This window comes from Pituophis catenifer, unplaced genomic scaffold, assembly GCF_029215685.1.
Source record: "Pituophis catenifer annectens isolate HBS135680 unplaced genomic scaffold, rPitCat1.0.hap2 SCAF_1, whole genome shotgun sequence".
Lineage (NCBI taxonomy): Eukaryota > Metazoa > Chordata > Lepidosauria > Squamata > Colubridae > Pituophis > Pituophis catenifer.
This window is the reverse complement of record NW_027256881.1, coordinates 126,825,720-126,852,838: the sequence shown is the minus strand read 5'-3', so window position 1 is coordinate 126,852,838 and position 27,119 is coordinate 126,825,720. Positions and strand designations below refer to the sequence as shown.

At 37.0% G+C, this 27,119-nt stretch overlaps 1 protein-coding gene across 1 annotated transcript in view; it reads right to left on the bottom strand.

Moving 5' to 3' along the window:
• CSMD1 (CUB and Sushi multiple domains 1) overlaps positions 1-27,119 on the bottom strand; it is a 1,157,523-nt gene that overhangs the window by 489,068 nt on the left and 641,336 nt on the right. The window contains exon 5 of the mRNA XM_070954938.1: positions 22,704-22,911. Within this exon, the coding sequence (XP_070811039.1) occupies positions 22,704-22,911 (208 nt within the window). The remainder of the gene's footprint in view (positions 1-22,703; positions 22,912-27,119) is intronic.

Here is a 27,119-nt window from a genome sequence, read left to right as displayed (position 1 = left end):
AGGTCAGAACATATTCATTATGAATGGAGCTGGCCAGAGAAGAGCAGAAGGCTAGAATAACCAAGGACATCCACCCAGGCGGGGCCAGACAAGACTGCTACTGAAATGTCACACCCATACATATTGTGGTGGGCTATACAAATGTTTGCCCTCGCAAAGCCGGCTCAATCACTCAATGCCAGAGGCAAAAAGAAAAAAATAATAATAATTCCATAACCTCTTTTCCTCACAAGTAAAAGTACAATAGCAATTAATTAAAGAGCTCCCAATCTGCTGCCCTTTCGTGACACAATCTGCTGCTGTTTCATTCTGTCCGATGGGAAGAAGTGGCGCGATCCCAAGAGAAAGGAGAATCAGTATGGCTGCTGCCAATCAAAACTTTTCAGAACAGTCAGCAAGCTTTTGAAGAACTCCTCCAAATCTAACAAAGCGATTGTGTTCTTTGAGGCAAGGGAGAGACAGAGAAAGAGAGTGTGGGGGGGGAGAGGAATCTGTTTGGGCCATTGGGGTATGGAAGAAAAAAATTCACAAAACACACAGACATTCTCCTTTTAGGATTCTTGCACTTTTGAGGCTATTGCAGCTGTGTTTCAGATTAAACAGTTTATCTCCATAAAATAATTCATCAGCCCTGGAGCCTATCGTACATTTTGAAGATAGCATGACTGATCCCTGATCCCTGCTGTCAAAACTGGGCTGGTGTAGGTGCATAAATCTTTGCACAAAGCAGCACATAGACAAATATCCTTGTGTGTGCAATTTACTATGATATGAATGAAGTCAGGAGATCGTTTTTTTTCTATATTCTTTCCTATATTCTTAAGAATTTAAGCCAGGAGATTTGGTAAAGCAAAAAAGCAAGATTTTCCTTTTAAGTCAAAGTAGGAAAGACTTTTTTTTTTTTTTTTTTACCAAAAGGAACTTTGTACTGCCCATATTTTTCATACTTGAATTGCTAGATCCTTTAAAACTTGTTTTCCTTGCAAACCCCCACAAAGCTTCTGGATTTAAAGAACATTCATCTAATGGTGGACCCACTGAAGTGCTGAGGAGCAAACAGAAGAGAATGTGTGTTTTGCATACATTACTTTGGTCTTTAGACCAATGTGGAGTGCTTCCTAGAGGAATGTTTTCCAGCAAGATGGAGAAATGAACTTTCAGAAGTTGTTTTCATGTAATAGTAATCAAAATAATAAAATATTGTGCGATTTCCAAATACAAAGTCTTGACTCATAACCAGTGATGGTTTTCAAATTTTTTTACTGCCGGTTCTGTGGGCATGGCTTGGTGGGTGTGGCATGGCTTGGTGGGTGTGGCTTGGTAGGCATGGCAGGGGAAGGATACTGTAAAATCCCCATTCCCACCCCATTCCAGGGGAATGATACTGCAAAATCCCCATTTCCTTCTGATCAGCTGGGACTCGGGAGGCAGAGAATAGATGGGGGCGGGGCCAGTCAGAGGTGGTATTTACCGGTTCTCCCAACTACTCAAAATTTCCACTACTGGTTCTCCAGAACTGGTCAGAACCTGCTGAAACCCACCTCTGCTCACAACACAATACAACACAACAGATATACAGCGGTTGAAAAGAAGGAACTGAGGTCAATTCATGTAGCAATACCAAAGAGAGTAGAATTGAAGACAAAGATTTGGAGAACATTACAAAGTATCTTGATTGAAAATCAAAGTTGAAAGATTATGTCATAAACAAACTGCGGTGGTCCAAGTGGTTACTGGTACACTAGATAGCAATCTTGGATGGCACTTAGAAAATTTGCACATTGCCAAAATGTCCATCTTTCAATTACAAAAGCATTACAATAATCCTTGGATCTGCACATATAGTAGATGGATACATTACAACATCTAGGTTCTTGGGAAGAATGCAGTGCATATGATGATGATGATGATGATGATGATGATGATGATGATGATGATGATACTAACAACAACAGAAGCAATAACAACAACTTTATTGTCATTGTACGTGTATACACAGTATACCCATACAATGAAATTCACTTAACACTCAGAGACCAGGTCCAACACACATAACAATCCCCAAACACACTCCCATCCACCATAATTCTCCACCCCTATACCACCCAAACATCCACACAACAGACCAAGTAATACTGTCCAACAGCTGACTGACGTTGGACCTTTAGTTCATTGTTGAGTGCAATTATAGCTCTGGGATAAAAATATGAAGGACAACACCAGCTAAAGAACTGGCTATTGTGATTTCATATTGTTGTGAACTGATAATAATAAGGTGGAGGGTAACACAAAACAGCAAGGAAGCTGGGTAGAATAAAACAATTTATAGATATTTAATTCTGGTTTCTGATACATCATCATTGTTGCAATATTTTCAGGATCAGACTCAATAAAGATAATAGAAGTTATAGGTTTAAATATAATTCTCTTTAATCATAATAGGCATTCTATATTCGCTGAATATTCAAGATAGAAGCAAGGAAAATGGGGAGGATGGCTCCTTTTATATACAAGGGGTGGAGCCAGGAATGGGAGTGGTAAAATATGAATACATTAAAGCTCAAGTAATAAGTTAACCCCTGATGTTCCATATATACATTATTTACACATTAGAGAATAAGGCATTTACATCTGACAAATCCCCCTCTAAATGCCGGTTCGTTATACAACACCAGTTACATTCAGATTCAGGACAATATAATACATATAATTTAGAAGTTAAATATTTGTGTTGTTTAGAAGGTAAGGGTTTTGTTAATATGTCAGCTAATTGTTCAGAAGTATCACAATGTATTGCTTTGATGAATCCGTCTTGAGATAGTTGTCTCACGTGCTTAAATTTTATATCAATATGCCTGGACCTTTGTCCAATTGCATCGGATCTAGAAATTTCAATGGCCGCTTTATTATCTTCATGCATAATAAATGGTAAAGTAGGTTTCTTCCAAACATCTGTGATCAAATCATTGAACCATACAAGGTTATTTGCAGCTTTAGACAAGCAAACATATTCTGCTTCTGTGGTAGAGGTGGCTACCAGTTCTTGTTTACCAGTATACCAGTAAACTGGACAATCGTTCAATAGAAAAACATAACCAGAGGTACTCTTTCTGCATGATGTATCACCAGCCCAATCTGCATCAGCATAACAAGTAATTCTTGGTTCTTTGTCATTATTGGGTTCCAATATTAAACAAAAATCTAATGTACTTTTCAGATATCTTAAAATTCTTTTGACAGCTTCCCAATGATACAAGGTTGGTTTGCTAACATATCTTGACAATAAATTGAGAGGTAATGCAATATCTGGCCTAGTCCAATTAGATATATAAAGGAGTGAACCTATAACTGATCTGTAAAATGTGTTGTCTTTAAACTCAGGGGAAGATTCATCATTGTTTCTAAGAAAATCAGTTTGCATAGGTGTGTCACATGTTTTGGCATTATTTAAGTTACATTTGTTTAGGAGTTCAATGATTTTATCTTTTTGAGTAAGTTTGAATCCCCTTTTTGTTTTGTTAATTTGTACACCAAGGTATTTATTCACTCTACCTAGTGATTTCAATGAGAAGTGTTCGTTTAACTTATTTACAAAGATTTCCCTGCTCTCTTTATGCTTTCCAATATATAAAATATCATCCACATAAATTAATACAAATTCAATATGATCATTACTCTTTTTTACAAAGAAACAGTTATCAGCAGTGGTGGCGTTGAAATCCATGGTCTTTAGTACTTTTACCAAACAATCGTACCATCTTTTGCCAGATTGCTTCAATCCGTACAGACTCTTATTTAGTAACCAAATTTCGTTCTTATTAGTGTATTGACTGTGTGGTGCTCTTACATATATTTCCTTATCTAATTTTGCATGTAAGTATGCAGTCTGTATGTCATATTGAAACACGTCTAGATTGAGTGCAGATGCTACTACAAGAGCTGTTTTGACACTCTCTGTTCTCACTGTGGGTGAATATGTGTCAGTATAGTCTTCTGGATATTTTTGTGCATAACCTTGTGCAACTAGTCTGGCCTTGTATAAGGTATTACCTCCTTCTAAATTCTTAATTTTATAAATCCACCTGGTACCTATAATTGTTTTATCCTTAGGTGCGATCGCAGGTGTGAATACATTTAATCCTTGTAAACTTTTCATTTCTTTTTCCATAGCTAGTTCCCATTTTTCTCTTTCTTCACGGGGAAGTTTCAATACTTCCTCATATGTATTAGGTATTATTTGTTCTCCATCCATATGCATAATATAATCTTTGTATTTATTTGGTATTTGGTTTCTATTATTTCTAATATTTCTTTCAGGTTTGCTATGGTTGTCATGCAAATATCTGGCTTCCTTTTTTGTTAATGTGTCTGTCTTTATTTTATGCTGACTATTTGTCCAAGTTTTGGTTTTGTTCTTACTTTTGTTAATATTTTGATTTTCTGTTGTTCCTTCCTTGCAAGATATATTATCTTTGCTTTTATTAGGAAAAATTTCATTAAGGTGCAACTTAGACCAATTGGCCTGCTCATGAAACACAGCTGTTCTGGATACTATAAATTTGTTATTATTATCGATGAATCTGTACCCTTTGGTTCCAGTTTCGTATCCCATGAATCTTAATCTCCTGGATACGTTTTCTCCCTTTCTCCTCAATTGTTTAGGTATGTGCACGTCTGCAGTAACTCCAAATATGTGCATGTGTGCTAATTTAGGTTTTCTATTGTACATCACCTCATATGGTGTCTTATTCACAATACTGGACCATGTTCTATTTTGAGTGTAATTTGAATAATGTAAGGCTTCTGACCAAAATTGTTTGCCTAAACCAGCATCCTCTAATGTGCATCTAATCATGGTTTGTAGTGTGGAGTTCTTTCTCTCTGCAATCCCATTTTGAAAGGCAGAAAATGGATTGGACGTGAAATGTAGCATCCCTCTATCCTTTAACCATTGGGAGAATTCTTTAGACATGAATTCACATCCCCTATCTGTCATAATTTGTTTTATTCTGATATTATGTTGTGTTTCTATGCGTTTGTAGAATTCCTTAAATTTCTGAAAGGTTTCATCCTTGTGCTTTAATGTGTAAACAAAACCATAGCGACTGTAATCATCCACTATTGTTAGGAAGTAACGTTTTCTATAGGTAATTGATGGAGTTAATGGACCAACTAAGTCCATATGTACCAAATCAAAAATATTGTTAGTTGATCTGTTAGATTTTTTTGGTCTAGGACTGGTTTTTAGTTTGGTGGATTTACATACTGAGCATTCTAAATAATTTTCACAATTTTTTATTTTTACACCTTCTGCGTGTTCAGTCATTTTTTGTACTACAGGAAAGCTTGCATGTCCTAACTTCCTATGTAAGATATGAGCACACTCATCATGAATTGGTTTACCTATTTTTGGTTTCTTCTCATTGTGTGTATTTTTGTTATCATGAGTTATTTTACATTCATCATTGTCACTGTTACTGACATTTTCATCATCTGCTTCAATACAATCTTCCATATTTGAATCAATGTTATGTAACCATCTTTCTTTGGTTATCAGATAGGGTAGACCCCCTTTTATCATCACAGTGCCTACATTTGTTTTGTTCTTTTCTATAGTTGCTTTCCCCTTTGAGAAAACTATATTGATGTCAGATTCTCTGCTTAGTTTTATAGCACTTAGTATGTTGTGAGGTATTTCTGGGATTAATAATACCCCCTCTATTTTCCCTAAACCAGGCAAGGTCACATTTCCTCTGCCTAACACTTGAACCTTTTCTTGATTAGCTACCTTTATCACAAACTTATCTTCTGTAAATGAAGATAATATACTTTTGTTATTAGTGGTGTGATTTGTTGCACCAGAATCAATAAGCCAATTATTGTTCTCATCTTGTTGTGTTTTGGTGCTGTCTTGTTTATTTAGCCCATTTAGTGACCCAGATTTTCTCTCTTTTGAATTTTCTCTACCCCCTCTACTTTCTCTGTAGTTTGGTGGACTTCTATATTTGTGTCTATCTGTGGAAGATTGTCTGTAATTGTATTTGCTCCTATATTCTGGCCTATGTCTCTCCCTTGGGACTTTGGGACAGTCTCTTCTACTGTGTTCCCTGGATCCACAATTGTGGCATCTAAAGGCCTCATTATATTTATCTTGAAAGACTACTTTCCTAAAAGATTTGTGTTCTGTTTGGTTACTGGAACGATTTTTTCTTGAATTGTCTTCTGCTATCAATTTGTTAGATAGACTTTCTATTGACAAATATCCCAAATTAATGGTATCTAAGTGTGACATAAAGCTATCCCATGATGGATCAAGTGAATTGATAATAACACTTTTCATAGTTTGATCTGAAATCACTTCCCCCCTCAATTGCAGCTCAGCTCTTATTTTGTTTAGATTTATCAAATGTTCACTTATAGAAACCCCTGGTTTCACTCTAGAAGAAAAGAAATCCTTAGACATTCTTGTGGTTGTGGCTACGCTATCGCTGTGAAATAGATTAAACATGCATTGAATTATTTCTGATACAGTTAGGTTTGGTTTGATGCTATGATACATTGCAGGAGACACGCTAGAAATTATTATGAAAAATGCTCTATGATGTAAACAGTCTATTTTTAAAGTCCAAGGTCTTCTTGGAGGACTAGTTATAAAGAATAGTAAATTTTCTTTCATAAAAATAACCTGAAGCTGTTGGTACCACTCTTGTAAATTAATGCCATCAACTCTAAGTTTTGGGAAGTCACTGGGTAAGTTCCCCACATTATTTTGTCCATTACTTACAACCTGAGGCAGTCCGTGGTCTCTCAAGTGCAGGAAATTACAGAACGGCATTGGGATGCTTGTAACGAGTCTGCGCGGTTCTCTGGCCAGTTCAAGTCTTTCGGGGCCGTCTACGTAGTTTTGCACATGCGCGTTGCTCATTTCTTCTTTGGCGCCGTTGTGGAAGGTTCTCTCCATTTCAGCTCTCTCGATCCGCTCCTCTTCAGATGAGTCGGTCTCTGGCTCGGTTTTTGGGGCTTTGGTGATGGCGGCGGTTCTTCTCTTTCTCTTGTGTGTGCTGGCACTCGATTCTGTCTGCGGTGTAGGACGGAATCGGCATGGCTCTCTGGGCTCGGGTGTCGTCGTTTTCGAAGTCAGGATGGGAGCGTGCAGGTCTTGAGTTGTCGGTTTGATTGCTTGCTTCTTCGTTGATGTCTTAGAAATTTTCAATCTTGGCCCAAAAGCAGCAAAAAGTGTTTTCATTGCTGACTCTACTTGAGACTTTGTTAAATCGTCTTCACTTTCTGATTTTGGTTCATCTGAAGAGTTTGAGACTTCTTTTTCACTTTCTTCGTCTGATAGCGTTTTTCGCGCCAGAAATTTTGAACTGAGCGTTTTGATTGGCTCTGCTTCACTCTCTTTTGAAGTTCGTTGAAACCAAGATGGCTGCCGTTCAAAATTTCGCGCGGGGTCACATCTTTTCTTTTTTACAACTATTTTCTCAGTAGTCATTTCACTCACAGTTTTTTGATCTTTGGGTTTTTCTTTAATGATGTTTTTCTCTCTCGCTGCTCCGCTGTTCCTCAGCATCTCCTGGAGGTCCGCGATGAGGCTTTCATCATTCTTTTGGCTTTTTAGTATTTTTAATATTTCTGACCTGAGTTCGTTATTTTCTATCTCGATTTCTTCCTGGTCGTTATTTTCACTCATCAGTTCTTCTTCTTCAGTGGTGTATTCTTCGGATTCTCTCGAAATCGCATTAGTGGATTCGTTGATCATCTCTTGATCAGTTTCTATTTCTTTGCTGTAGGCCCTGGTGTTGGGCCTATCTTTCTTGGACATTTTTAATTACTTATTGAGTCAATTAACCATCCTCTGCTACCAGCTTGTTGCAATATTTTCAGGATCAGACTCAATAAAGATAATAGAAGTTATAGGTTTAAATATAATTCTCTTTAATCATAATAGGCATTCTATATTCGCTGAATATTCAAGATAGAAGCAAGGAAAATGGGGAGGATGGCTCCTTTTATATACAAGGGGTGGAGCCAGGAATGGGAGTGGTAAAATATGAATACATTAAAGCTCAAGTAATAAGTTAACCCCTGATGTTCCATATATACATTATTTACACATTAGAGAATAAGGCATTTACATCTGACAATCATCATTATCATCATCATTCACCAAATCCATTATTCTTTCCAATTTCTTTACAAAGTCCCAATGGTATCCCTTGAAAATTTAATTCCTTATCTTGCAAAGAAAATTTACAATGTAGTTAGATGTTTACAATGAATTATATCCAAATTATAGGCAGCATTCTTCTCTTCTTCCTGCTACTTCTGGTTTCTGTACCAAAATATCCACATTTAACAAGGAGATGAAACCATTAAGGCATGAAACTTTAGTTTTTGTTATCAAACTAAGCCATTTTGTAGGAAAGGAAACATAGTTGGTGACATTTCTGAAGGACACTGACTTTTTAATTGAGAGCAGCTATTTATGCAATGTTGTGCTCTTATGTCAGGGAAATTTAGTCTTTTTCAGGCTGAAGGCAATACTTGATCTTTGAATTGGATGTCAGGGGTTGCATTTCCAAAAGGTCATACAACCAGAACAAAAACTAAATTTGATTTCATTAAATTTCAATTTCATTAAATTGTATTCTTATTACATATAGTTAATATTATTCCCTATGCATTTAATATTTTCCCCTTCACCCAAGGCTTTGCAGAGATACAAGAGGCCATAGGTTTGTCACATCTTCATTATGGAGGCATTGCTGATTTGATTTAGTTTTAATGGGGAAATGGTTTGAGAGGCTTATTTAGAACTTCCTATATTATCTTTCTTTAATCCCAGGATCCCTCTAACATTTTTTATCACAAAATTTTCAATGATAGATACCCCCTCAACTTTCATTCAGTGTCTCATAGAACTCCAAAAGCTGAAGTTTACCTCATATTTTCTGTTTATAAATCTCTTGCTTCTACTCCCAAATTACTCCTCTGAAATAAATAGGCTGGAAGCATGTGGAGCTTCTCAAACATGAATGAAAAAACACCATACCTTCCAGTCAATGAAAAAAGGGATGGAGTAAGATAGATAACAGAGAACAAATGATTCTTTGCTTGCCTTAAATAACTTATCTTGATTTATCTTAGGCAGGGAATGCTTTAGAGATAAGAGGCTGTTTTGTGTAAGACAGATGGAAAAAGAAGAGATAAAGAGGATTTCCCTTCTACAAACACCCACATTTTTCTATAAAACCCAGGCAGAAAAGGGAGGGGAATTGATCAACATTTCTGGGAGGAAGTAAAATGAATCTCTTACTATCTGTTCTCTTCCATGCCATCTACTGTTTTCAAATATGTCAGAAATAGTTGAAAGATGAACCACAATCATCTTCTCTACTACCAACTCTGAAGTCTTGAGAACACCATCATCTAATTGTAGAAAATTGCCCACTTCCCCCAAATGACATCTTCTAATAAGACTTTGCAATGCATTCAAAGAGGGCACTCGTCTCTGTAGCTCTTCTTGAAGCACTGAGATTGTCTCATCCCCTAGAATAGTGTTTCTCATCTTTTGAGGAATAGGAATGGATCATCACTTTCAAATTCTCCAGACATCCTACTGGCTGGGGAATTCTGTGAATGGAAGTCCAAATATTTCAGAACAGAACAGAATAACAGAGTTGGAATGGACCTTGCTCAACCCCTTGCTCAAGCAGGAAACCCTACACCATTTCAGATAAAAGGTTATTCAACATCTTCTTAAAAACCACCAGTGTTGGAGCATTCGTAACTTCTGAAGCCAAGTTGTTCCACTGATTAATTGTTCACACTTAATTTCTCCTTAGTTCTAGGTTTGTTCTCTCCTTGGTTAGTTTCCATCCATTCCTTCTGATCCTGACCTTACGTGCTTTGGAGAATAGCTTGATCCCCTCTTCTTTGTGGTAACCCCTTAGATACTGAGACACTGCTACCATGTCACCCCTAGTCCTTCTTTTCATTAAACTAGATATACCCAAATCCTGAAACCCTTCTTCATGTGTTTTAGCCTCCAGATCCCTAATCATCTTTGTTCTTCTCTGCAGTCTTTCTAGAGTGTCAACATCTTTTTTTAATTTCAAAGTTGCTAAGGTTTAGAAACACTACCCAAAGACTCTATGTGTCTTCTTTGAGAATTTCCTCAGATTTTTCTCTACCTATGAGACTGTGGCTTCCTCGACCCTTTAAGGAATGGTGCTCCATTCATGCCAGAACCTCTCAATCCCATACTTTACACATTTCTACCAGCCATTGATTTATCCACATCACTTTCTAACTTTGCAGTGTTCATTGGGATTTATAACAGTGCCCTTTTCCTCTGTCCAATTTTACTGTGCATTTCACTTTTAGTGCTTGGTGAAAGTCCATATGACTTTCTCCAATTAGAATCACAGCATTCAATGGTTGGAAGGAACCTAGATCTAGTGCAAAACCTAATCCAATATAAACTGTTGTCTCCACAAATGAGACTAGAAAAGCTCTACGTCAGCACTGCAAAGAGGTTCAGATTAGAACTTCCTTTTCATAGGAAGAAAATTGGAATATCTCTTATAACTGTTTTATTTCCAACACATTTGGCATATGAAAGCTTAACAGACGCTCACAAATATTATTAAAGTCACAAAACTGCCAAACATTTAAAAAAACCCAGTACAGGTAGTTCTTTTTATGTATATATAAAGGTGTGTGGTTTTTTTTTGAACACAGAGACAATGTATTTTTTTTTTTGAACAGGGTATTGGCCGGTTCACAAATTTAAAAATTTTTAGCCATTTCAACACAATTTATATATTCCCTTTTTGCCATAGTATTTATTCTCTCTCTTTTCTTTCTTGCTTCCTTTTTTTAAAAATCAATATTACCCATTCATCCTAACTCTAATCTTAACCAAATTCCATTTTCCCTTTCTTCTCCATATTACACCCCTTAAGTTTGAAGTCTCATTTAACATAATTCCTAATATTACAATCATTTGTTTCATATCAAAATAATAAATCAAAAGCATTCTATACCATGTATTTCCTTAAAACTTGTTCCAAATCATACACTCCAATATCTTAATAAAAATCAATTAATTATATAAGTTTTTTTTCTTTATATCCTTAAATCTTATCTCTAATTTTCAAATACTTTGTCAAAAATATATATTTATACCTCTTCAAACAACATCTTAATCATTTCTACTTTCATCACAATCTAGCTATTTCAAAATACAATATCATTTCACCTCCAATTATTACAATTTCCCTAATTAAATTTGTTCATATTTTTAAAACTTGGCATTTTATAATCTCCAACAATGCAATTCAAAGTATTCCAATTATTCCAATTTCTCTATTTTTAGATAAAATATATTTCTGAAAATCTATTTAATGTCATTCATACTTCCATATAATTTTCCATTATTTTAAATTACTTAATTAACATCACAATTTCATTTTTTACCATCATTCATTTCGTCTATAAATCCTACATCAATTCATATTTCAATTCTAAATATATACAACACATTCCTCTTTTATTTCTTTCCCTTTCTCTCTTTCTGTTTTTATTTCTTTTTCTTTCCACTTCTTTTCTTTTGTGCTTTAAAATCCTGAACTCTCCTGTTTTGTCCTATATTTCCCATTATTTCCCATCTCTTTCCTCTTTTTCTTTTCTTTCCAGTGTAATCATTTTGTGTTTTAAAATCATAAACTCCTCTATTTTGCCCTGTATTTCCCATTATTTTCCATCCCTTCTCCTTCTTTCTAATATTTCCACTGTTAATCCCAATGTAATCATTTAATTTTTTTATTCTTTCTATTCCACCCTCTTTTCCTTCTTTGTCTCTTTGTCTCTTTCCCCCTTTTCTATTTTTTTCATTGTTAATCCCAATGTAATCTTTAAAGCTCTCCTTTTTATTATTACTACCGACATAATCTTTTAATTTTCCATGATCCAACTCTTTGTCTTCTTCTTTATTGTCAGTCTCTCTTTCTTGCTTCTCACTGATCTTTCTAAGTTAATATTATTCAAATTTAAAATCGTGTTGCAGACCTCCTTTTTTAATCATCAAAGTCAAACCGCTTGTAGACAAACAAACCCTCCTTGAAAATTCTCACGGCTGTTATGGCTTTCAAAGTAAAGCTTTTTCCAAAACAAAATTTTAGTATTTTAATGATCTTGTTTCTCCTGAAGATGTCTCTCTACAATCCACAATCTGAGTCAGCAGTCTAAAAAAGTGTCCATTTTGTTTGCAATCCACTTTAACAATTTTTACTAATTTAATTTTCTTCTTTTTTGCCTTTGTGCACCAAATCAATTTATAGTCCAGTCCAAATTTATAAAATCCAAATTCCAGTTTTACATTCCAATTCAAGTTTAATTTAAAATCTTTGGTCAAACTTTTCTATTACAATCTTTTCTCATTCTTTAATCTTCCTCTAAAATTCAAAATTTTCTATATGGTTTATGTACAATCCTGTTAAAAATATTTTCTTTTGAGGTTCTTTTTCTTATATTCAATTTAATCTCTCTAAATTCAATATCCACATTTAAAGTTTAAGCATCAGATTCTGTTTTGGGCTTTAGTGTTTTTCACTTCCGCTTTCTCTCTTCTCTCTCTCAATTGTCTCTCCCCAATGCTATTTAGCCGCTGTTTTCATGCCGGGGTAACTTTAAAAAATTCCAATTTTTCTTTTATTACCTGTGAGTTGGCCAATCACTCACCTGGTACCAGTACTCTGTCCAATTCTTCGCTCCTGCACAATTCTTATTCCAGATACCCCATCTTCATGGCAGTTCGCAATGGCCACCCCCCCCCCCCCATCGGATCGAAGAGTTTTCTCTGGTTTTCTGAGGAACTTGCCTGTTCCTCTTTAGCCAACCAAGATGCCTCTCCTTCTTCACTGTCTCTACAGGACAGTTCCGGTCCGAAGACCCCCCCGATGGTGGTTCATCTGGCTGAGTTTTCACCAGGCTCATTAGAGCCCGGTATTTTCCCAACCAGTCTCACTGCGATGCTTCTGGGTTCCCAGTACAGGTAGTTCTCAACGTATGACAATTGAGTCCAAAATTTCTGTTGCTAAGCAAAGCAGTTGTTAATTGAACTGTGCCTCATTTTATGACTTTTTTGCCACAGTTGTTAAGTGAATCATGTGGTTGTTCATCGAATCTGGTTTCCCCCCTTGACTTTGCTTGTTGGAAGTCATCTGGAAAGGTCACAAACGGTGATCACAGGACCATGGGACAATACAACCCTCATGAATACATTCCAGTTGCCAAACATGCAAATGTTGATTACGTGAGGATGCTGTGACATTTGTAAATATGAAAGTCACAGTCACTTTTTTCAGTGCAATTGTAACTTTGAATGGTTACTAAATGAATGGTTGGAAGTCCAGGACTACCTGTGCATGTTACATACAAATATAAAGGCTATGTTAACTCTATTCAGCTTCCAAAATCTACTGTCTATGTTTGAGTGCTCATTCACATGTCCCTACCTGTATCACTGTGCCTTTTGTAGCAGAGACAACAACGCAAGGATGGCATAAGTTGCCATGTCCTAGAAGTAATGTTGTTTTTTTTCAAATATCCTGCCTTGTGATGTTTTGACCATCAGTGTAGGGCACTGGGAAGGTGACCATGTCACGCTGACATGACATGTTCTATGTTAGCAATCTTCTGGGATCCAAATGATTTTCTGGCTTCCTGTAAGACTACCCCTTCAGTCTAATCACTGACCTTTTTGCCCACCTCCAAGTCCTTTCCTGAGTGCAAGAGAAACCAAAACTCTGGATATTACCGCCAATTTTTCTTTTCTAAATAGGCGGATCAACCCATTTAAATTGAATTGGTCAGTGGTATAATGGGAAAGAAAAAATAAACAATGTATGGAAGAAGTAGAGCATCGGAGAAGAGTTTTCATTGGTTAGGGATGGAGTGACAGCTGACACAACTAACTGATCTGTCCCCGTCCCCACACACACACACACAGCCAGTCGAGGGTTAAGGAAACACTTTGGAACGCACCCAGTTCTTATCTCCAACTTGGCAGCGATAGACACACCGTCTGCCAAGTTACTTTATTTTCACAAACAGACAGATAAGATACGAACGTTCAAGAAAGTCCAAACAGAAATAATATTCCTCCCAGCAGTTCCGGACGAGGCTTTAGTGACTCCAAGGTTTTGCTTTGTTCGTCACAAAAGATCCTTGACCACCACTCTCTATTATATAGTCTCTGGGGTGTGGTCTCTGGGGTGTGGTCCAGTGACTCAGTTCTAATCCCTAGCACGCCTCCCAAGCTGCTGCAAACGTTTATCACGCCTTCGGAGGCGTGCGTCCAGGAATGATGTGTCATTATCACTTTGACTCGAATCAGCTGTCTCCTCTCCCTCGGCCGGCACTTGAGACAATGCCAGAGGGGACGGGCCTGGAGAGGGAGGCCTGGCTGACTCCTCTTCCTCATGCTCGGAGCTTTCTTCCTCCGATGGGACAGGCTCAGAGGGCGGGGCCACAACACTAACAAACATGGCCTTTTAGAACCTTCTGCATGAAACCTTATATTTAACAGCAGTGTATTTCAGAGCATTCCTGGTGTAGGGCATGGGTAATACTTATATACAGCTCCCACCAATCCAAAATACATTTTACCAAATCTTTGTTTTGAGAACAAGGAATTATTTCATTTATGGTTGTGTATGTAAGTATCACTGTCAGTGAGAAGCATCAGATTCACCAGTGCTCAAAATAAATCAATCTGTGATTTGCAATTCTGGGTCTCAGCAATTTCATAATAGTGGGTCATCCATGAAAAGCCTATGAACCAAGGCTACTGGGGGAAAAATGAATCGTTTGGCGTTTTCTACCTAGAGACATGATAACTCTTCCAGTGTAAGTGTATATCTACACTTGATGAAGATGTACAGTATAGGGAAAGGATTCCCACTGGATATCACTGTAGGTAAGACAGATGTTAAATTTTGTGAATCAACATATAAACCAAAAGTGAAAGCATCAGAAGTGAAGTATAGACATGAATTGATTCCAAAATCTGTTGTAACACCAACTTTCTATAAACCTCCTGCAAGGAGCACTATAGGAAGTTCTAAAATGCTGCAGGCAAAGTTTTGTCCTTAGAATCTAATCAGTGAACTCAACTGCATACATATTCAAATATTTCTTTTTTAAAAAGGGGAAAAAATCATTTGAGCTGATTAACCCATTAATAAATAAGCTGTTATGGAAATACCCTGATTTTTGTGAATAGTGAGATCTTTCAAGTAAGTTTAAGATGTTTTGTTGATATCCATGCTTATTTACTAATATTTAAGTGGAGTTGCCATACACTAAATAAATAAATAAAATGGAGTGAAGGTTCATTCTAAAAGGGGAATAAATGGAAACTGCTGCCAAAAATCTAATATCAGAAATCTGAAACATGTTGAGAAATTGGATTGTTGTTATTCTATAGCAGCAATGATTTTTCATCAAATAAATCTTCAGTTTAAAAAAAAAATGATATAGACTGCTCATCACAGCCAGTGGAAACTTTTGTTAATATATATACCAATATATCGTGCATATATTAAACTAAATACACTCCTTATATTAATTATATTAGGTATATTGTATTGCAACTTGAAAAAAATGTAAACCAACTGATATAAGAAATCTGCAATTCTAAACTGAGAAGGGCATATTGCAATAAGCAAAAAAAAATAACAAATGTATATGTCCTCTTTCCTTTTTTGCAAATAACAATTGTATGCCTGGTGAAAAGTCTCTGACTTACCTGCTCATTTTACTTAAAAAATAAAAACACTAGAGCCACCTCTGAGTATTCTACCCCCAGGCATTCTTAGGAGTTGATGGATGATGCAACTGTTTGCCCAAGGTAGCTGTGAAATATTTCTTAAAACGTAGGGATTAAAAAATGATGAATACTCATGAAATGTTCATACAGCTTCTCTCTTCTTCATTCTAAGCTATAGGCTTTGAAGAGTTTGTTAAACAAGTCCAATTTGATACCTCTCCCCACAAATATGTGTGGCAAGCCAAAAAATCAAGGAAATATCAAGAACTCGGAGCCGAGCAGACTCTCAAAGAAATCCAGATAGAATTGACACTGTCCACTTATACTTAATTCTGGTTCGAACATTGTTTTTAACCTGTTGCACTCAGCACAGTCTAGAAATCCAAAGCTCCTTCTATTTGCAAATGCTGTTTTGATTCAGTAGTAACTATTGTTGGAGGAAGAAGGAAGGCTGGTATAGCCATTTCTTCTTCCTCCCTATTTCCATTACCACAATTTCTAAATTGTCCTGAAGTCTCACAACCTCCCAACAGTATCTTCAATGTTATGGGTTGCCGGATGATTTATCAAATATTTCCTCTGTTTTTCATTTGCAGAAGTATCTCGTTAGCCATCTGGTTCCAAACCAAGGTATTATAGACATTACCCATTAATTACTATATATTGAATTGTTATTGGGGGGGGGGGTTGTTTTTGTTTTAAGAATATATCTTCATTTTCCAGCTGGGATTCATACCAAGGTATGCATTCAGCAACATAATAAAAAGGAGTAAATTGTTTAGGGACAGCTAAGAAAACTTTGTTACATGAACAAATCAATTTCAAATTGTTCCACGTTTCTTTTATGAAGAAGTAGATGTGAATACGTAAACTCAGTGATTTTGGCATAATGGAAAGCTGGAGGAAAACAAATACACGAGCATTTGTGTGAAACGTTTATTTTTCAGATATTGGACAAGACCATGAATCGCCCTGGTCTTTGAAAATCAGATATATATTGATAAGGCCTGTCATCCATCTTCTGAAAAGTATGCTAAAAATCTTAAGAAATCAGTTTTGACAGAAAGTCTAAGTAATTAGAGCAGGAATTTGCTCATATAGAGATCTCTTGAGGATTCAAGGTGGGTTTGGCCTTTCCTTTTCTAAATTCAGGAGGAATTACAAGCCCCCATTCCACCATATACGCTGAGGAACTATGTCAAGATTTAGTTTAATTGTATTCCCTCCCATTTATTGATACTCAGTATAGTTTGCCTCTGAATGAAATGGAAAGCCAATTATGAATTGCCAAAGGAAATTGACTGTCAGCTTTCTATAAATATATATCTCATGTTTGAGAAACCAACTAGCTTTTATGTAATTTATTGTTCACTAGCAAATTACATCATAGGTCATATGCAAGTTATAAAAGCATATGCTCAGTCTGGTATTCCTGACAGATTCAACTGTGGGATGATGGATATGAATTATGCCTTTGTATTTTGCTAACACAGGAGGTAGTAAATTAGCAGGTGCCTAAGAAGTGCTAATGCTCTATGAATTAAGCATCAATTTACTTTTCCTTCTTTTCCGTTCTTCCTGCATACCGAACACATTTTGATCTTAGCCAATGACTAATCTCTAAGCAAGAACTACGTATGAGAGTATGAGAGACAATCAATTATGCTACTCTATTGCTACCATTAATAGCCTTAGTAGCATTTGCTTTCAGAGCTGTTTTAGTGACAGAATCCGCATAAATTCAGCATGCTTTGGTGTGTTAGCAATATTAGCATCAGCACATGTTCAGGCAGAGAAAATAATAACTGCTCTCGATCCTTTCAGCTATGGAATATTGTACTCCATTTTCAATACTTAAGAAAATCAACTACACCTGGAAGCTTTCACAGGTTGTACTGTGTCAATTGATGAATAGATTTGTTTTGATCATTGGTGATCCATGGATGGTTTAGAAAGGTCCCTGACATTTCATCGACGGTTTCAAATAAACTTCATATTTCTATACTGATCTTGTTCAAATGTAAATATTTAAGCAATGGAGTAAGAGATGCCTTCCTATTATAACTTTCCACAAAACTGTTTCTCTAGGTATCTATCCATCAGTGGAATAGAAACCCTGGCACAACAAATTCCATTTTGGTGGCCTGGTTCAATACAGAACACTTCAGAGGTAGGTTTCAGCAGGTTCTGACCAGTTCTGGAGAACCGGTAGTGGAAATTTTGAGTACTTCAGAGAACTGGTAAATACCACCTCTGACTGGCCCCACCCCCATCTATTCTCTGCCTCCCAAGTCCCAGCTGATCGGGAGGAAATGGGGATTTTGCAGTAACCTTCCCCTGGATTGGGGAGAGAATGGAGATTTTATGGTATCCTTCCCTTGCCACACCCACCAAGCCATGCCCACCAAGCCACGCCCACAGAACCGGTAGTAAAAAAATTGAAACCTACCCCTGGAACACTTCAGGCAGCCAGGAAAAAAAACCTTTGAAAGAGGCCAATTCCTCCAGAGAATACTGTGGCTATAACACTTTGAAGAAGGGCCTTCAATCACACCAATGCTCTTGGCAAAGCTTCTCCTTTGACTGCTCTGCACAGTTCTAATAAACCACTAAACCTCGATTCTGCTTTTTTTGTGTGTGTGTGTGTGTGTCACAATTTCTGGTCTAACCTTTCACCTTGCATCCAGATTTGGGTCTATAGGTATATGCAGTTATATGAACATATCACAAATCCATTAGCAACTTTCACATCTGAGACACTCTTTCCTATGAGCAACCAAGTGGTTAAGAGCCAGTTTGGTCTAGTGGTTAAGGTACTAGATTAGAAACCAGAAGACCCTGAATTCTAGTCCCGCCTTGGGCAAGAAAGCCAGCTGGATGGTTTTGGGACACTCATTCTCTCTCATCCCAGATCACCTCACATGGTTGGTGTTGGAGGGAAAATAGGAGGAGGAAGGAGTATTAGGTACAATTGCTGCCTTGAGTTGCTTATAAAAATAATAAAGGTGGGAAATGAATGAATGAATGAATGAATGAATGAATGAATGAATGAATGAACAAACATATATGTTTTCATAGCTGACAAATTGCCACAGATATCCACTACTCACACCAGTATTATTTATGTGCTAATCAACAATAATGATGTCAGTCTTAACTTCATGACTCTCCCATATCCAAGTTTCTTCAGTAAGGGTTCGATTCATCAATTCAAAAACAGTATCAGGCTATTTAAAAAAATGATGGTTTATGACAGAGATTTGGTAGAAATGTGGGTGTTGTTTTGGTTCACATTTTAATGCTAGCGTACCTAATTCACGCTTATTGAATTATTTGCAAATCAGTATACAATTATCATCAACTTCTTTTAAATAAAGCCATTTTGGAAGAAAAGAAAGTGAAAAAGAACTTGCTTTCATTTGTCGCTTTCAGATATGCTATTAAAAATCTAAGCATCTGTAAAAAGGCCATGAAGAACAGCGATGAATCAAAGAGTTTGTGTGGTTATGCACTCTACAATTATCCTTTGGTAAAGAATACTTTCAGCTCAAAAAAATACATAATTTACATGTGTTTCCCAAACAAACAGCTAAGAAAAAGAAGACCCGTAAACATCAACCTATTACATATTTTAAAAATGTGATGAACTGGTCCACAATATTGAGATGCTATAAAGGCCAAGGGATCATTCAGTGCAGATTGGGAAAATGTAGATTTGATTTCTAAAATAAGGTATCATGTTTGACTGTAAATACTCCTACACTGGTTGACCTGATCTAATCAAAGAATGGAATTATTAAGGAGTTAAATTGCTGACTATTTAAGGTTATTTTTCAGGCTAATTCTTCCTTTTCCCATCTTTTTTTTTTTTTTTTTAATACAGTGACTACATTTCTTGCTAAAAAAAAAAAATGTTTTAAATCGCCCCAGATCATTTCCCTCTGTAACTCACTATTTCTTCTAGAATAAAAATAATAATAAAAAGACTGAATAACAAAGTCAAGGTTAATTATTAGAATAACTAATTTATTGTAGAAAAGTAGGAATTTGCTTTCAAGTATGGTCACAGAAATCAACACAGATGATTGGGTTTTAATTATGTAGCAGCATCTCCTATTAAATTGAATAGATACATGACACCCATGCATATCAAATCAGAACATAAATAGTCATGTTGAACAGCTATGCAACTTATTTAATAATTAACTTTAATTAAATTGCACTAAACATAGCTATTATTCTTGAGTTTTATATGTTTATATGTCAGGTCTGTGCTCAATTAGAAGAAATAAAACTGGCTTTCAAAACAAAACATAAAAATAACATAAAGACATAATTTACATATGTTTCAACATTACAATAGCACCTATTGTTTTGAAAGTAGCACTCATTTAGTAAAAAAATAGTATTCTTAAAAGATATATATATATATATATATATATATATATATATATATATATATATATATATATATATATTCTTCATTTCTATGCAGGCAACAACTTAAGGTCATTAATCAACATCTGCTTCAGTTCTCTCACAATTTACATTATGTTCTTGTAGGATTATATAGCAGTTTGTGGTAAATAGGTTAAAATTAGCTTTGCTACTTAAAAAAAAGTTGGCATCAGATTTGGCATCAGATTTGCTCCTTTCTTATACTAATATCCCATTTAACCCCTTCTAAATAAATAAAATTTTTGTTTGAAAAAAACAAACATTTTATCAGAATGGGGTAACAATTCTGGAACATTAGAACAATTTAAGTACAAGAAATATGCTGAATTTCATAGAAATCAGGGACGTTTAAGCAATGCAGATTGTAATGTTGTTTGATTTGGGAGAAAAGGCAATAGCATGAACAAGAACAGTCATTTAATAGTGAGATGGATGGCTTATACATGTACATAAATAAAAATAAATTTAAAAAACCAAACATTTGTGTAAAACTGGATATTATAGTGGAAATAATGTGCGGAAAATTCCGAACTGCTGGTTTGTGAGGTTTCATGGAAAGAAGAAAGAGTTTGCCAAAAGTAATGATGTCCTTTGTGAAAAAGTTGAAAATGACTTCGGGTGACAAAAAGCACATAGACTAACTCCCTTGTCTTTTCCATAAAAGAAAATACAGTTCTTAAATCAATCAAGGAAAGACAATAGCTTCAATATTGCTCAATTTCTCAACCAATTTCAAAGAATCATTCTGATTTGAGGGCAGAACAGTCAGTCACCAAATCTATTCCTTCCACTTTCTCTTCTCTTTATCAAGACATTTTAATAAAGTAGCAAGCATCAAGTAGCAGTAATTTCTATGTGTGAGTATATATTTTCACCCCTTTTGCCAGTCAATGCTTTCCTTTCCATTCCAGCACAATAAGCTCTTCAAATTGAAAAATAATTTTTGTGAAGAACCTGGAACAAGTGACAAAGATGAACCCACAAACATTCCATTCTGAGTAACTCAAGAAAACACAATGAATTGCCTTATTCCTCTCTGGATTGCTATGTCAGTATGCTTATGTATATATGTGCCTACAAGAGTCGAAAAAACCAAGAAGGACACACTGTGATTCTTCCAAGCAAATGTCTTTATTGTTCCTGACCCATAGACAGAATCTTGCCAAAGTAAAGTATGTTATCTGAACTGAGACGTCTCTTGCTTCTCTGGAATGCACCCCCGCCCTCCTGGGAACCTGGCCTATTATACACCATCACAATATGTACATTTTATTTTTTTCCCCCAGTGAAAAATCACTGGGTGAGCTTTGGATAGCAACAAAGTAAAAATGTAGTTTTTGTGCAGAGAGAATGTGGGTGGAATGGAAAATTTACACAAAAACAATGCCCACATATAGCACTAAAGCAAAAGCCACTGCTGCTTCTTTTGTAAGGATATATATATATTCTTTTGTAAGGATATATATATAAAGTACTTGCTGTCACTTTCACTATTTTCAGCTAAAATGTTGAGGTTTTCATATTAAACAAATCCACATACAACCAATCTAATGTTAGTCCTGTTATAATACTATGCAATATATTTAGGGTATATCTGCTATAGTATGGTAACCATTCATAGTTAAACTTAATTACAAATTTTAAAAATGTCAGTTAAGCTTATTCTTGATATTAAATGCTACTGGTAGGCATAAATTATCTAATTATTATTGGAGAATAAACTGTAGAAAAGACATATGTATAATTAAAAACATATAATTCTTTGTAGAAATTCCACCAGCTGTAAAAAAAAAATAATTGCTTAACCCTTCAATATATTCCTCAATAACAGCTGCTAATTCTTCACCACATTGAACTTCATGCTGGCAGCAGTACAATCACAATGAATCCCTGCATTACAGTGGAATCTGTTCTCTCTCTTTTGTGTTCTCTTTTATCAAAATAAGAAACTCAATCCATTATAACAATACTTTTGAAATGCAATCTATTAAAAGGTTAAGATGACTCACAAATGGAATAATTTTTGATCCATCCATTAGAGGGCACTAGCCTACCATTTCATCATATTTAGCATTTTTTTAAAATAAGGTTTCCCTTTTCCCTCCTTCCTTAATTTTTATATTTTTTCCCCCAAATAAGACACAGTGGAGCATAATGTTTCATCTAGTAGCAGAAATTTAGGCACCCTTTGATTAAAGGGATAGAAGAATTGGTTATGCTTTTTTTACAGTGAGCAGCAACTGTGATTAATACACACACACACACACACACACACACACACACACACACATATATATATATATATCACACCCACACACCCACACCCAAATATGCTTTATAGAAGGTATAACATATATATTATACCTTCTATAAAGTAGTGAGACTGTTCACTCTTGTGTTAACTTACCATATGGATGGGGCTTCAGTGCCACTGATCTCTAAGAAATCATAGCCTTCTTCCAGTTGGAAATCTGTGAAAACCAGAGCAATGGTGTCTCCTGGCTCTGCAAGAATGGTCCACGTGCAGTCTGCATTATTGTCATATTCTGAAGGAAAGTGAGGACTTGAAATAATTCCACTGGTCCCACGGAGGGTACCTCCACAAGCGCCTTCAGCTGATTTTATTTTTTTTAGGAAAAGGAGGGAGGAGAGAAGGAAAAACACAATAGTTATTTATTTTGTTATGATCAGAGATGTCTGCAGGTTTAAAATCTTTCATTAAAACAACAACAAATACAAGTAGGTAGATATTGGTAGATAGGTAGACAGGTAGACATGATAAATGATAGATAGAGATAGTGAGAGAAAGATAAGATAGATAGATAGATAGATAGATAGATAGATAGATAGATGATAGATAGATAGATAGATAGATAGATAGATAGATAGATAGATAGATAGATGATAGACAGATAGACAGACATAGTGAGAGAGAGAATAGATAATAGATAGATGGATAGAGATAGATAGATAGATAGATAGATAGATAGATAGATAGATAGATAGATAGATAGATAGATAGATGATAGATAGATATGGAGATGATGATGAAGATGAAGATGAAGATGATGAACATTTAGGAAACCAGAAATCTTTTTTTCCTCCTTGTTTTTTTATCTTTTCTTATTAATAATAATATATTTTTTTTAATAATAATAATTTTATTTCTATACCGCCCTTCTCCTGAAGGACTCAGGGCGGTGTACAGCCTATTTAAAAACACAGAAACAAAACAACAATTAAAATTTAAAATCATTAAATAATTAGGCTCCAATTAAAATCCCAGAAATTTAAAATACCCCAATTTAAAACGTTATGTTAATAGCCCGGCCTGGCGGAACAACAGGGTCTTCAGAGCGCAGCGAAACACCCGGAGGTCGGAGATCTTACGTATTTCCGGGGGCAGTTCATTCCACAGGGCTGGGGCTCCCACAGAGAAGGCCCTCTCCCTGGGTGTCGCCAGCCGACATAACTTGGCCGATGGCACCCTGAGGAGACCCTCTCTGTGGGAGCGGACTGGTCGGTGGGAGGCTATTGGTGGCAGAAGTCGGTCTCGAAGGTACCCGGGTCCTATGCCATGGAGCGCTTTAAAGGTGGTAACCAACACCTTGAATCGCACCCGGAAGACCACTGGGAGCCAGTGCAGCTCGCGCAGGAGGGGTGTCACGTGGGCGCAACGAGTTGCACCATAACCACCCGCGCAGCCGCATTCTGGACCAGTTGGAGCCTCCGAGTGCTCTTCAAGGGGAGCCCCATGTAGAGAGCATTACAATAGTCCAGCCGGGAGGTGACAAGGGCGTGAGTGACCGTGCGCAAGGCGTCCCGATCCAGAAAGGGCTGCAACTGGCGAATCAGGCGAACCTGATAAAAGGCCGCCCTGGCCACGGCCGTCATGTGCTCTTCTAAAGACAGCCGTGCATCCAGGAGGACACCCAGATTGCGAGCCCTCTCTGTGGGGGGCAAGGATTCACCCCCAATAGTCAGCGATGGCACCTCCTGACTAAATCGGGGCGCCGGAAGCCACAGCCACTCGGTCTTGGAGGGGTTGAGTCTGAGCCTGTTCCTCCCCATCCAGGCCCACACGGCCTCCAGGCAGCGGGACATCACATCAAGGGCATCGTTGGGGTGGTCTGGGGTGGAGATGTACAGCTGAGTATCTTCAGCGTACAGATGACACTTCACCCCAAAACCGCGGATGATCTCACCCAGCGGCTTCACATAAATGTTGAACAGGAGAGGCGAGAGGACCGACCCTTGCGGCACTCCCCATGCAAGATGCCTCGAGGTCGACCTCTGTCCCACTGCCAACACAAACTGCGAGCGGTCGGAGAGGAAGGAGGAAGGATTAAAAGCAAAAGGCAGATGTGTTATTACACTGCAAACTCTACCTCTTTCATATGGGTATGATTGCTCTCCCTTTTGACTTTCTCCACACACAGTTCTTGCTATGACATCATCAAATACAAAGTAGGCAAATATGAAGATGCTCCACTTAATTACTTGTCTGTGAGGAATGTCTGGCATTTTTAAACATCTTTCAGATGTTTGTGCACATATAAGAACATGAAAAATGCTTTCAGAGGTTTCTGTAGCTCAACTGAAAATTGAATTCCACAGTGCAACCTAATAGTGAAAAACTCCTATGGTGAAATATCAGTAATTGATATTACTGTAAACATATATTCATTTCTTTTTTAGGAACTTGGAGAAGGAGAAGCTGAAACTTTCTTCACAGGAAAGAGGGCTGCTGCTGTGCTGAGAGGAGGAGGAGGAGGAGGAGGAGGAGGAGGAGGAGGAGGAGGAGGAGGAGGAGGAGGGAGAGAAGGAAGGAGGAGGTTGGAGATTCAAAGGAGAGACTTCTGGGAAAGAAAGAAAAAAATGGTGACCGGTCTCCTAAAATGGATTCTGTTCTTTTGAACTTCAAATTGTTTTGAAAATAGGTTGGCGCTAAAGCAGGTTTCAGAGATCATGGAAAAGAGTTGCAGTTCTAGATGGCCCAAAGACCATCAATAGGAGGGAACACCAAGGGGCTTTTCTAACTGATGAAGATGGCTTCTTCAGAAGCTGAAAAAGTGAAAGACCACGTCCTGCCAGATCCTGCACTCCTTAACTCTAAGTAGGAGCCTGAAAAAGCAATCATCACATTTAATCAATGCAGTAGGTTGAATGCTTTACCCAGGAGAGAGAGTGTTAACTTTAAAATGCTTGGACAGACACACATGAATCAAGCCTTTGGTTCACTGTTTTATTGCCACTTCATTATCGCTTATCACAAAAGCCGAAGGGGGTAGGAGAGCAAAGAAAAGGAAGCCGGCTTGTTTAGCTACTATAATAAATACTGCCTGAATTGCTTTGCATTTCTGAAAATGAACCTAGAAACCTGCCTTATTTGCTAATAAAAAGAGGCAAGAAGTGTTCACAAGAAGATTGTGGGTGCTATTTGTTGTATCACTCTAAACCCCCAAAGCCCTTGTGAGAAACACATCCTTGCTTCTGGGTGCAATTCAAGGTATTCGTGATCAATTTTAAAGCCTTTCATGGCATGGGTCCAGGTTACTTGAAGGACTGTCTCATCCCACTGGGATTGGCCCATACCAATTGTGCCGGCACTTGCTCTTGCCCTCTGAAACATCTTGCTCCACCTCCTATGCGAAATTGGCCCCAACCCTCCTATCTTTTCGTAAGGGCCTAAAAACATGGCTGTGCCAATTGTCTTAGGGCCCCAGTGGGGGATCAGCACACTGGAGGTGGTTGATTGAGTAATAACAGATCCGATGTCCCCTTCCCTCCCCATGCATCTTTAATGTCTTAATGTCTGATTTTAATTATTAATATTTTAACAGTATATGCAACTGTAAGCCACCTATGGTAAGGTGGATGGCCAATTAATCAATCAATCAATCAATAAAAATATGAATGATATGTTATAGACTGCATTTGGAATATAATTTTATATTCCAAATGCATTCCCTTGGCTACCCTATTTTTTTTTTTCACAGATTGGAGAAAGTTCTAAACTCAATAGAAAGGTTCAAATTTCATATGTAGAAAAGTCTGTATTTAATCTGTCCAACAATTAAAAAAAAATAATCACAACGAACAAATATTCTTGAAGGCATATAGGAGCAAAACCGAATAATCCCAGAACAGAACATGGCTGAGGGATCTGATCTCTCCTATGTCACTTGGAGGACATTGAATAGGCTGAGAGTGGTAGTGCCTAAGTGTAAGACCAATATGCTCAACTGGGGGTTGATGGTGGATAACAACATATTGTGTGAATGTGGAGAGATGGAGAATCTGGCCCATTGGTTGGTGTATCAATTACTACCAGTAGAATGCACTGAAAGTGATCTGTTTCTGGCCAACAATAAAACCAAAATGGTGGTCTCACTTTAGCAGTTTAAGGTTTCATCTGGACACAAAATTAAATAAAAAACCCCAGGCAATGTTACAAATCAAGAGAATTTCAGTTGTTTAAGTGAAGTCTGTGGTCCAAAAAGAACTACTACAGATTTCATTTAGATTCATAGAAGTGTCAAAGACTGAGGACTTGTGTAGCTGGGAAGACAAGGTAAAGAAGAATGACACAAATGCTGGTAACACCAAGGAAAGTTGAATGACACAGATTTCATGAATGTACCTTTAGTGCTGTTCAGGGGCAAATACAGAAACTCAGAATCTATAATAGCAATTTCCTAGCTTCCTTTCTATTGTGTTAATTAAGGCAGAATTGCTTTGAATTGCTTTGCCCAGATGTTTCTCCACCTGGGCTGAGTTACCATTTATGAGACAATTTGTCCCATGGTGCAGCCACTGCTCA